A 12,078-nucleotide genomic window follows, 5' to 3' on the forward strand; every position below is an offset into this window, starting at 1 on the left:
AAAAAAAAAAAAAAAAAAAAAAAAAAAAAAAAAAAAAGGGCCTGCCAGACTCCCAGATGGATGGAAAGCAGCCGACAGCTCCTCAGCCAGGGGGTGAGGCCAAGTCCTGGAACCTAGCTGGGCCCCCGTCCATGTGCATCACTTTCCAGTGAGTTCCAGCACCTTCCTCACCATGGCTCCGATCCCGTCGTGGATGTGGTGGAGTGCCGTCTCGCACATGAAGGCTGGGGTAGTGACCACCTTGTTTTTCTGGTCCACGTGAGCTTCGTGTGCAGAGTTACGGAAAAAGCCACCCAGCACGGACCCGAGGGACTTTCAGGTGTGGAGCCCCAATCCCTCCCCCACCCTCACCGTGTGTCCTTTGTTCTCAGGTAACTTGGAACAGGAGAACTCACTCCTGGTGCAGTCTGTGCCGGCAGGACCCCACTTTATGTATGATTTATGCTGCTGAACAACGTAAGAAGGAAGCTGTTCCCAATTCACATGCATTCTAGAGGAAGAAAGCAGGGAAATTCCGGGGAATGGGGCACCTTTCAGCCAGCATCACACAGGCCCAACACCCACACATGGCCACGAGCTGCCCCGCCATGGGGCGCACACATGACTGGGGTCCTCACAACCACCACGGGAGGCAGTGGCAGCGCCTCCGCTTTTCAGATGAAGAACTGGCCGTGAGGGAGCCAGTCCTCATGCTGCAGGGCAACAGGCAACAGGGCAGCAGGCGGCACTACTGGGGCCGGCCAGTCACAGACCTGAGCCTCCCCAACACCACACACATAACCACTGGCCAGGCCTCCACACCAACCAAGACATGTGCCCCCATCTTCCCGCAAGCGGTCAGAGGCCTGGGGCCAGCCTTGGCCTGCGCTCCTGCCCGGCAGGAAAGCCGCAGGGAGTGAGACGGGGCCTGACGTCCAAAGCTGCCCGTGAGTAAAAGGCCGCCCCACTCAGAGGAACTGCACCCTTCAGAACAACACCTGCAGGGGGCCAGGTCCACGCTCTACTCATTCCAGTACCGTCCGGCACCCTGGAGTGTTCTGTTCTCTCAATTGGGCCCACGTGGACATTCTCCCAGATCCAGGCAGGGCCTTCCAGGAGCCTCCCTCCAAATCTCCCGGGGCAACAGCCCCGCTGGCATTCTCGGTCCATCATCTCAGAACGCAGGGACACACCTCAACAGGAGGGGCTGGGGGCCGCGAGGCGGGCTGAATCACCTGGCCACCAAAACTGGCCTGAGAACTTCCGCCCAAATAAAGCCAGGAAACCCCTGCCTCCTGCACGCCCGGCCGCTCTCCCTCCACACCTCGCACACACTCTTTCCTCACCCTCCCCCGGCTGGGCCCCGAGTGTGGCTGCCTGGAGGTTGCTGAGCAGACTCAACAGTCAGGCTAGGGACCTGGATCTGCCAACCACGCACCACAGCTGCGCTTCTGATGTGTGTCTGCGACCCACCTCACACCAGCTGGGCTGTCACAGCCATCTGCTCTATGCCCTCAGACATGTGGCCGCGGTGCCCACCGGGGGAGGCCCCACAGGGAGAGCAGCAGGTGCAGCTCCCGGTGAAGAGGCCGCCCACCAAGGCAGCCTGGAGCAGGGGGTGTCCCTATGCACATCTCAGGGACAAGCGCGACGGCGGGCCGGGCCCGGCTACCAGGAAGGATATGATCACTTCCTTCACGCAGTGCTTGGCACCCAGGGCCTTGATGGCCTCCGCGGTCCCGGTGTAAGGCCACTTGCCACCTTCCTCATGCTCGTGGCCCACGGTGACTTCAACACCTCTGAGCACCTTGGCCGCGAGGACAGGCGCGATGCAGCACAAGCTGAAAGGCGAGAAGAACACGGGTCAGGCAGGCTGCAGGGCCTGCAGAACAGAAATTACCCTCACCACGACCCCAGGCTGCCCTGCCACGGGAGCCCTGCCGTCCCTGCCCCTTGTGAGCCTGGGCTGCCAGAAAGCTGTGGCCCATGGGATGTGATGGAGGTGGCACCAGGTGACTCAAGGCTGAGAGTGAGGTGTCCTCAGCCCCACTCCCCGCCGAGCACTCCCTGCAGGCACTCAAGCACCAGGCCAAGGACCCCCGAGGGAAGTCCCCAACAGCCATGGGCTAAGCCCCAAGCCCCAGGACACCCCAGACGGGGGCGAGTCCTGGGCTGCCGAAGTCCACTCACAGAGAGGGTAATGATATGCGGCTGCCCCAGCCCTGAGTTGTGGGGTGATCTGTGACCCAGCAACAGGTAACACAGCTGCACTTATCAGTCACACCAGCCCCCCTTCTCTACAGGAGGCACAACAGGCCAGGAGCAGCCTTGCCAGCCTCCGACCTGCAGCACAACTCTCAGCAAGTGCAGGCCGGTGGGCGCACGCCCGACCCTGACACACAGGCCGCAGCAGCTCCGCCCAGGCCACACCCACCCCTGGGACCTGCTTCTGCTTCACCAGGAACCCCTCCCTGCCCAGCCAACAGAGGCCCCTCTGTGTGCCAGGCACTGTGCCCACAGCAGGGCCTTCAGTGACCTGTGTTGTCCAGCACCTCACGGCCACCCAGGGGCAACAGTGGAAGGGGCACGGCCTCATTAAACAGCAGCCCCATCCCCTGGCAACCTGTGGTGTAGCCCACAGCTGTCAGGCCCCATCCTGCCCTCAACACCTCACACCTTGGCCCGTCTTCCTTCATCCCTCCTCCCGCCGTCTACAGTCCTACCCACTCCCGACAGGCCCAGGTGGAAACTGCTACCATGGGCTGTTAACAAAACACGGTTAAAAACACATTTCACAGCCAGGTGCAGTGGCTCATGCCTGTAATCCCAGCACTTTGGGCGGCTGAGGCAGGTAGATTACCTGAGGTTGGGGGTTCAAGACCCGCCTCACTAACATGGCGAAAACTCGTCTCTATTAGATGAAATCCCCCTGCCGCCCTCTGAGCAGGCAGGAAGTCTGGGAAGCAGGTTCTCAGCAGCTCCCGATGCTGCACGCAGCCGCCCAGCCATCAAGTGCCAGCTACAGATGCCACAGCGGCTCCTGACACAGCCCAGCACCCACCTCGACTACTGCATTCAAGGAAGGGGTCCTAGCAGTGAGCGGCCGGGCCACCTAACAGTCCCTGGCTGGCCACGCAGGCCTCTGGCACCAGGCTGAGGGGTGGGTGGGGCCGGCTGCAGGAGGGACCTCAAGGCAGGCTGACATGGAAAGGGTGTGCCCGGCCACAGAGCCACTGCCACGCCCCTTCTTCTCTTAGGAAAGCTGCAGCGGTTAAGGATTTAGGTTTCCTCAGGAAAAGAGCCTGTGGGTCACCGTGCACAGAAGCCCCATGGCTGGACTGGGGAGCAGACGGGCTTGCGCCCTGCAGTTTTCAGGGGAGCCTCATGGCTGGACTGGGGAGGAGACAGGCTTGGGCCCCACAGTTTTCAGGGGAGCCTCATGGCTGGACTGGGGAGAAGACAGGCTTGCGCCCTGTGCTGTTTCCAGCGGAGCCTCATGGCTGGACTGGGGAGGAGACGGGCTTGCGCCCCGCAGTTTTCAGGGCAGGCATGCTCAGAGGCAGTGGTTCGCCTGCCAGGGGCTGTCTTGTTGCACCGAGATTTTGAATCAGTCAGAAAAGGGCGGGCCCCGGCCTCCTCCCTCTGGCGCTCATCCCGGGAACGTCTCTGACAAGGACGGGGTCCCGAGGTGGAGACCGCGGGCAAAATCTTCACCCCGGCTGTGACGCGGCTGCAGCAGGGACCTCCTTCGGGAGCTCTGAGCCTGCACCTCTTCCTGTGGCTCCGCCTTAGGGGCCTCCCTGGACGGCGACCAGGCAGGTCCTTAAGTGAGTGACTGTGGGTGGGGAGTGTTTTTTCCAGCCCCGCTCAGACAGAGGATTCCGATAGAGCCTTATCCTTGTTCGGTTGACAGAACCCGGTAGTGAGCGGCCATTGCGAGTGCGCCTCACGGATGTTCATCAACGCAAGTGCGGCTCTCGCCCTGCCAGCACCAGACGCAGCCGAGACCTGGACAGCGCAGCGCCGCGTTCCAGGACCACCAAGGAGCAGGTGCCGGGAGGCTCGTGGAAGCATCACCCTCACACATCTGGGAGTGACTTCCCGGCAGCAGATGGTGAAGAGCACACACTCCCTGCGGGGCCATGACCCGCCACGTAAGCCAAGGCGCTTATGTGGATGAAGGAGTGGGCACCCTACTCGTGCCACCAGTCTCAGGACCCAGGCTTTGTCTGAGCAGGGATAAAGGGGCGTGTTCGGCTGTGGCTCCCCAGGAGGGAGGCCGCTGGGAGTGGACGGCGTCAGGGCCGGTGCACGTGCCGCAGTGACTGGCCAGAAGTCAGCGGGGTTGGGGGTACTGTGGCTAAGGGGATTGGGAGAAGGGGTCTGGTAAAGGCTAGGGGTCCTGAGGGACTGCCTAGGGATGCCTCTGGGAGCCAGGAGAATTCCAGGTCTCCTCTAGGGAAGTGGAGTTGCCCTCTCCTTTCTGTTAAGTCACCAGTGACGTCGTGTGAAATCCCCTCAGTTAAAACAGGAAAACCAGCTGTGAGTTTTCAGGATCGGTGGCAGCTCCTGGCTGAGAACAGAGGCCGTAGACCCACGCACCCTCCTCCCTCGCTCCCCGAGGCCTGCGCGGCTGTACACACCCGATGGGCTTCCCGGCCTGGTGGAAGTCCTTCAAGACGCGCTCCACTTCTTGATTCACCTTGCAATCTTTCCCGTCCACGGCAAACGTGCTCCTACCGGGAGACAACAGACCTCCTCAGACAGCCTCACAACTAGGGTCTATTCCTGGGGGGCTTCCTAGGCACAGCTCCAGACCCTCAGTCAGCTGCAGCAAGGGACACGGGCATGGCTGCACATATGCGCGTTTGATGTGAACACATTTTCCTGTTTTTTAAACAGAAAGAAGCATGGAAAGCAGGAGGATCAGGAAGTGGTGCAGCAGGAGGCCACCAGGGCGAGAGGGCCCACGCCCTGGAACCTTCCGCAGCAGCTGGCGGAACCCGGGCTGCGGTGCTGAGACTCAGACACCGGTTTCTGGCTCCTAACTCCCGTGGTGCTTGTTAGCTTTCTGTTACGACGTTGGCTGTGTCGGGCCTCAGGCAGCCTCTGACCTCCTGCCCGCCTTTCACCTGCCCCAAAGCAGGACTCTAATGTTCCCCGCCTTTCTGACTGTGGGTCTCAGGACCCTCTCCTGAGAGGGTCCCCCACTCCCTGGGGGAGAATGCTGACGTCATGTTTCCCTGAGCACTGTGAGCCACTCCAGCAAACGGGGTTGTGGGAACCCCAACTTGAAGCCAATCGGTCAGTTCCAGAGGCTCAGACTGGTTACCGGTGTGTGTCAGAGGGCAGTTTTGAGGATGGAGCCCTCAACCTGTGGGATCAGACGCTACCCCGGGTCCATACTGTCGGAACTGAATTAGAAGGCGGCAGTGACACCTGCGTGGTGTGTGGGGAAGACCCTTCACACCCACCTTCTGTGTGGACGACTGTCGTGGTGGGAGGAGGAGAAACACGGTGTGAGAGTTTTTCCTTAAAACAAAGGGGCAGCAGGAAACTCCAGGAGTTCCCGGAAAAAGAAACGCAATCGGCCTCCAGGCATACCAAGCACTCTTGCTTCGACGACCGTGAAAGAAACGCCAGTTTACCTGCGACACCAGCATCCACACCTCAGGCCGAGGAGCAGGAGCTGTGGAGGGCACGCGGGGCGGGGGAGGTCTCGCCACACTGCCCATGGGGCATGTGATTTGGCAATGCCACCAAATCTACAAGTGGACACACCTTCCCACGAACCCACCCCTGGGCTCTACGCCACCCTCACGCACCCTAGTCCTCTGCCCCTGCATTTTCCACATGGCTTTGCTGGCAGAGTGCTGGGAATCTTCTGGAGGTAGTGGGTGTTCGCCGTCCCCATGGGTGACCGTCTCAGAGGGTGCAAAGTGGCCACGGCTGCAACTCATCAGAGCGTGCCGCACCATGAACGCACAGGGCAGGCTCACCCAGAACGCTCTGGACAGGTCAGTGAAAATGGGAGCTTCGCCCAGGGGACGTGGGCTCAGACACACGGGCACATCAACACCTTGAAAGCCAAGGCCAAGACCCACCGACCCCGAGAACCACCACACACCTCACGCCTGTGCCTCTGGGTTGGCAAACCGTGGAGGAGCCATGCCAGGGCACCTAGCCCCCAGCACACCCTCCAGCTGCCCCTGCACCCCGCCACACAGTGTCAGTGGTCAGAGCCTCGTGGAGACGGCAGCGACGCGGGGACAACTGGACAAAAGATCGAGCCTGACGTGGGGCTGCGTGAGGTCAGGGGTGTGGGCAGCACCGACGAGGCTTTCTGGCTTTCAGGAGAGGGGGGACGACAGGCTGGGGTGGGGCTTCCGGTGAGAGATAGGGGTGAGGGCACGGCCAAGGGCACTGAGAAAACGGCTGGCATCTGAGGAAGGAGGCCTCTGAGGTTTCAGGATAAGGAGGGGCGCATTCTTCGGATGGAGCCTGCCTGCCCCCTGACTCTGGGTGCAGGCTGCCCAGGGTGGGGCGAGCGGCCAGCCAGCCTCCAGCCTGCCCTTGAAACAGGAGCTGCCGACCGACTGGGGCTGGCCCTGCTGGGGCTGCCACCTACACCGCGGCACAGAAGCCACCTGCACGCTCAGATGCACTGTGGCCAGTGCTCCTGCAGGTGGCAGAGCTGTCCCTGGAGGATCAGCCCAGCACTACCTCCACCTCGCAGGCAGGGCCATGGGGGCGGTGCCCAGAGAACCTCCATGAAAGTGCAAAGAGAGAGAGGAGACACAGAGAATAGAAAGAGAGTCTGGAACTCAAGGACGCCACCGTGTGGGAGCCGGCCAGGCCTCCACGGTTCACGGTCCAGCTACCATGGAAACAACCCTAACAGCCACGCCAAGGCGGCCTCCCTTCTTCCTGTCAGGACCGCCGCCCAACCAAGAAGGAAACCCATTTCTGATCCTGCAAGGTTCCGTAAGAGAACTGGGGCCGGGCGCGGTGGCTCAGGCCTGGAATCCCAGCACTTTGGGAGGCAGGAGGGTCACTTGAGCCCAGAAGTTCCCAACCAATTTGGGCTACATACATGGCTACAAAAAAAAAAAAAAAACATGGGCATGGTGGCATGCACCTATAGTCCCAGCTACTCAGGAAGATGAGGCTGGAGGATGGCTTGAGCCCAGGAGATCATGGCTGCAGGGAGCTGGGATCGTGCCACCGCATCCCTGCCTGGGCAACAAGCCAAGACCTCATCTCTACAGAAAAAAAAAAGAGAGAAAGAGAGAGAAAACTGGTACCTGCAAGGAGTAAATACTCAGAGACTGATTTCAATGTGACGACACCTACCAGCACAGTGATGAGATAAGAGGGAGCCCCAAACCCACTCTGACAGCTGTTGGGTACCAGGAATGCTCAGAGAAGAGGCAGCAGAGAAGCAGGAGAAAAAGCATGTCTTGCTAAAACGCTACCTAAGACCCAACCCTAAGAACGGCTCCCAAATCAGACGGCAGGCACGTGCCCTGCCCAGACCCTAAACCCAGAGGCTGCTCCTGTCACCACCCACTCCCATCGCCACTCCACTGCCCACATCGGACAGCAGGCAGGTGCACCCCCTTCCCATCTGCTCCACATGGAAAGTGGAAGACCTCGAAGCTCAAATACGCACAGGTTTTTAGCCGCTCCAAAGCCTCCTGGAAAGATGGCGGCGTCATGGTTGGCTGCACTGAGGTTGGCCAGGTCTGTGATCTTGCCACGGGCGATCCTCGCAGACTCGGTCAAAACATTCCTGGGAAAGAGCACAGGGCAAAAAGCCTCAGCATGCAGGTGGAGGACTGTGGAGCGGGGCAGGGGCACAGCCCACAGGCAACACACTCCACACACGTGGCTCTCAGTCACACGGGGACTTACTTCCAGGTCAGCATGTTTGGTCACTACCTGGAAAGGCAACATGGTTCTAGCAACGCTAAATCTATGCTGGGCTCTTCAGATCAGCACTTCAGAACCTGCGCCAAATCACTCTGAATCTTCTGCACCATCAGTCAAGGCCCATGGGAAATGGAAGTCTCTCCGAGTGTCTAAAGCAGACGGAATTCTGTGCACTCATCAGGATGGTGGGACTCAGAGGGGAAGGTAGGAAGCCAGGACTCAGGACCAGTGAAGCAACCCGAAGGCCAGCCACCGCAGGAAGCTGCTAGCCCCCAGGTGTGGGGGACGAAGATGCAAGTCCAGGTGCAGAAGCCAGGGTCCCAGGCAGGAAAAGAAATCACAGGGGTCCCCACTGGTGAGAAGCACAGCCCCAGGAGGCAGCTATGGCTTCTTCTTCGAATCTCCAGCCCCGACCTCTCATGGTCCAAAGCCGGCTGGAAGGCACCTGGGAATGGCCTGCACAGGGCTGTCGGGTAGGATGCGCAAGGGAAGGGGATCTCGGGCCACACAGGCCACAACCACACACACCGCAGTAACAGACATGCTGCTGGGAACGAGCAAAACAGATCTAGAGTCCAGACAGGGGAAGAAGGTGGGCGGCCAAACTGAGAAACAGCACCTTTGCTCAAGACCAAGGTATGAGCAGCTTTACTCAGTACTCAGTGGGAAGCGATATGGTCGCTATTTTCACCCCTCCTGTGAGTACTGGAAGGAAGGCACTCCTGAGCCTCGGCAGCATTACTTCCAGAACAACCTGAGCACAGCTGCTCAGAAGGATGTTCATTTGCACACAAGACTTGGTTTAAGCTAAGCCAGCAAAAAAAGGCTGCACCGTCGGAGGTGGACAAGAAGCAAGTTCCAATCCCACCCCCACACCTGCTCTCGCCTTCGGACGGCTGCCCCTTGGTGTGATCAATCACGTGCATCTGAGGGACGTCAGGAGCAAAGATCTGGACTTCAGCCCCTCCACGGCTCAGGTGCACCAGGATCCTGCATGGGGGAAAACCAGAGACAACTCTTCAAAACGTGCCCCACTCAGATTTGTGTTAACACACATTTTTAAAAAGAGGATTTTAGCTAAGTGCCAGGAGCAAATTCCTAATGTATATTAATATCTTACTTGCTCTGCAAAAAGTTACGGTTGGTTCCATACCAAGCCAAATGTCCCCTACACCCCCATTCCAATTCACTGTCGGTTGGTGGGTTACGACTACAACAGACCCTCAGAAGTAGGCTATGGAGATCAGCTGGTCCCAACGGCTCCCTTTGCAAACTGGGGTATGGGGGCCGGGTGACTCCACTGAGGGCACAGCCTGGAGGCGTGCGGGTCCCCGGCTGCTGAGCGCTCTGCCTACACCCAGGGCCTGGCTGCCCTCCTCCAGTTGCTTGCTGCAAGCACCAAGAGTGAGAAGCAGCAGTGTGCTCAGAGTGCCACGTGCACAGAGGGTGTGACGGGGCTTTCGGTCACTACTTAGTTCAATTTCTAGTCTCCCTCAACTTTCCCACCACAGATGGTGGGAGAGACACAGAGACCCCAGGACACCACCACAGGCCGGGCAGCTCCATCTCCCCAAGGGCAAGGGCAACAGAAGCTCCTCCTGGGGACAACAGCTGACATTACGAGGGCTCATGCTGGCCTCCGCAACTCCCGGTGCCAACAGGAGATAGGTCGCTAAGCCCGCCCACACACTAAGCCCTCACTGCCCCTTACATGGAGGAGGAAACGGAGGCATGAAGTGCGGTGACTTGTCAGACGGAAAGGTCAGGACCTGGCCCTGGCACTTGGGTTCCGCCACCCATAAGAAATCCACCCAGACACCCCAGACACAAGACCCTGCCATTCTGCCTGGGAGGGCTCAAGCTATTCTGGGGCTATTTTCTATCCCATCAAGGCCAAATCATGAAACACATCCTGGCCCTTTCCCCCAGCTCACTCTGCCTAGTGCCAACTCCAACCGGCCAACGCGGGCCGCCCACAAAGCACCAGCCTCAGGCCCCTCTCCATGGCCTGACATCCCTTGGCCACCACCCAGCTCTCCCCTCTCCAGTTCACCCTGAACCACATGGGAACTACAGGTACCTGGCACGCGTGGTGGCCTCCTGCCCTATCGGTTTGGCCTGCAGTCATTTCCAGTAACACAGGAAATCAGACCACCAACCACTCAGCAATAGCTGACCAGTTACATAAACGGTAACCTGTCTAGGACCCAGAAATACCACACAACTGTTAAAATGATGTTGAGAACTGAATGAATGGGAATTACTTCCCATGCGTCAGAAACATTTGCAAAACACGGGTGAGCGTGATCTCAGTGTTTTCAAAATGTGTGTGTCCTGAAAAACACTCAAGTGAAATGCTGAGTGATCACCTCTAGGTGACAGCATAAGCAACACTTAAAAACTGTTCTTCCTTAGTGTCTCCCTGGGTTTTGCGAGTCGTTTTTGCTTTTTTTAGCCAAGAATAGGGTATTTAAAATACAAGCTTTCTTGGCTGGGTGCAGTGGCTCATGCCTGTAATCCCAGCACTTTGGGAGGCCAAAGCGGGAGGATCACTTGAGGTCAGGAGTTTGAGACCAGCCTGGCCAACATGGTGAAACTCCGTATCTACTAAAAATACACAAATTAGTTGGGCGTGGTGGTGCATGCTTGCAGTCCCAGCTACTCGGAAGGCTGAGGCAGGAGAATCGCTTGAACCCAGGAGGCGGAGGCTGCAGTGAGCCAAGATCGCGCCACTGCACTCCAGACTGGGCGCTGTCTCAAAAGATAAAAAGTAAAAATAAAATAAAATACATGCTTTCTCTAAACTGTTCAAAAAAGAGTAAACTTCACTGGTAGAGAGGCCTTCTCCACGTCCCCGGGGTGGTGGACCGGCTGCTCCTGAGGACTTACGCCGAGGCCTCGTGGATCTCGGTCCCATCGTAGACTCCGCATCCAGACAGCACCTGCGAGAGGAGCGGGAGCTGACCCGGGGGAAAGGGGCCGACCTGGGAGGCGGGAGCTGACCCGGGGGAAAGGGGCCGACCTGGGAGGCGGGAGCTGACTCGGGGGAAAGGGGCCGACCTGGGAGGCGGGAGTTGACCCGGGGGAAAGGGGCCGACCTGGGTGGCGGGAGCTGACCCGGGAAAATGGGGCCGACCTGGGCCGCAGGAGCCGACTCGGGGTGAAGGAGCCGACTCGGGGTGAAGGAGCCGACCTGGGGCGGCAGGAGCGGACCTAGGAAGAGGGGCCGACCTTGGGCAGGGAACAGCTAAGGCTGATCTCTGGAGGCGGGAGCTGACCTCACCCCCTCCGTCCACTCACCAGCGCGACCCTGGCCGCGGGGCGCGGCACGGAGAGGTGAAGGGCTGCGCGCTGGGAAGGCGTCCGACCGCCAAGGGACAGGGACGCGAATGCAGATGCCGCAGCGAGCCTCGAGGATACCAGGGCCCTCACAGCCGCCATTGCGGTGAGGACAGCGGGGTCAAAAGGTCACGCCGGGACAGAGCGTGCGCACCTACCGGTCTACAAACGCATTGCTTGTTGGGACCGCGCCTGCGCAGCCTTCGGGGCGGAGCCAAGACCCGCCCCCGTCTCAGCCCTATCCCGTGAGTGCGCCTGTGGGCGGGGTCGCGCCTGCGCAGAGCCTCCGGGTAGAGTTCCGGGAACCGTGTCATCCTTCTGGTGGTGGCTGAGGGCTCGGGTTCGAGGCTGAGGGATCGTGGTGACTCCTGGAGTCCCCAGCCCCGCCCCCATCGGACGCGCCCTTCCCGCCATCCGCGGAGCAGCCTTGCCTCGGGGCGGCTCAGCCCGGCGCTTCTTACCTACCTCCGTCTCATCCTTAACTCACCAGAACGAGCACCCAGGGTCCACATTCTCCTAAATGGCCACTCGTCTTAATCTCGGCGTCAGGACCCACGCGGGGTGAGGACTACCCCTCCGCTTCCATGACTGTCTCCTCGCGGCTCCCGCTCCCGCGGAGCGACCCCTCCGGGTTTTACTGACCCCGGGATGTTGTATCCTGGAAACTGCAGTTCCACCCAGGGGCTTGATCTGGGTTAGTCTGGGGGCAAGTGGGCCGCCGATTCTGTTTGGGCTTTTTTTTTTTGAGACGGAGTTTCCCTCTTGTTGCCCAGGCAGGAGTGTAATGGCGCGAACTCGGCTCAACACAACCTCTGCCTCCCAGGTTCA

At 59.6% G+C, this 12,078-nt stretch overlaps 1 protein-coding gene across 6 annotated transcripts; it reads right to left on the bottom strand.

Annotated features, from left to right (window-relative positions):
• Window positions 1–10: 10 nt before the first annotated feature.
• On the bottom strand, window positions 11–11,402 carry GATD3 (glutamine amidotransferase class 1 domain containing 3). Of its 6 annotated transcripts, none has more exons than XM_058427688.1 (7): window positions 11,212–11,402; window positions 10,801–10,853; window positions 8,788–8,901; window positions 7,652–7,771; window positions 4,623–4,715; window positions 1,655–1,820; window positions 11–258 (listed from the first exon to the last, which is right to left on the bottom strand). In XM_058427688.1, exons 1-7 carry the CDS (start codon window positions 11,350–11,352, stop codon window positions 139–141), a joined length of 807 nt encoding a protein of 268 aa, XP_058283671.1. In that variant the 5' UTR covers window positions 11,353–11,402; the 3' UTR covers window positions 11–138. The 6 variants fall into 6 exon arrangements, with proteins under 6 accessions (XP_058283671.1, XP_032031096.1, XP_032031097.1 ...); XM_032175205.2 differs by having other exon boundaries at window positions 11–267; window positions 1,664–1,820; window positions 11,212–11,399; XM_032175206.2 differs by lacking the exon at window positions 4,623–4,715 and having other exon boundaries at window positions 11–267; window positions 1,664–1,820; window positions 11,212–11,400.
• Between the last annotated feature and the right edge of the window lie 676 nt (window positions 11,403–12,078).

The sequence above is a fragment of the Hylobates moloch genome, unplaced genomic scaffold (assembly GCF_009828535.3).
Source record: "Hylobates moloch isolate HMO894 unplaced genomic scaffold, HMol_V3 SCAFFOLD_14, whole genome shotgun sequence".
NCBI classification, from domain to species: domain Eukaryota; kingdom Metazoa; phylum Chordata; class Mammalia; order Primates; family Hylobatidae; genus Hylobates; species Hylobates moloch.

Bases quoted from the DNA above. Each gene is read 5' to 3' on its own strand.
- GATD3 (XM_032175207.3), bottom strand. From the start codon at position 11,352: ATGGCGGCTGTGAGGGCCCTGGTATCCTCGAGGCTCGCTGCGGCATCT. The intron at 10,854-11,211 runs GTGAGTGGACGG...CTCCTCTCGCAG, and splicing joins CCGCGGCCAGGGTCGCGCTG to GTGCTGTCTGGATGCGGAGT. The intron at 3,815-4,622 runs GTGTGTACAGCC...CCCCACCCACAG, and splicing joins CAGGCCGGGAAGCCCATCGG to TCACTCACTTAAGGACCTGC.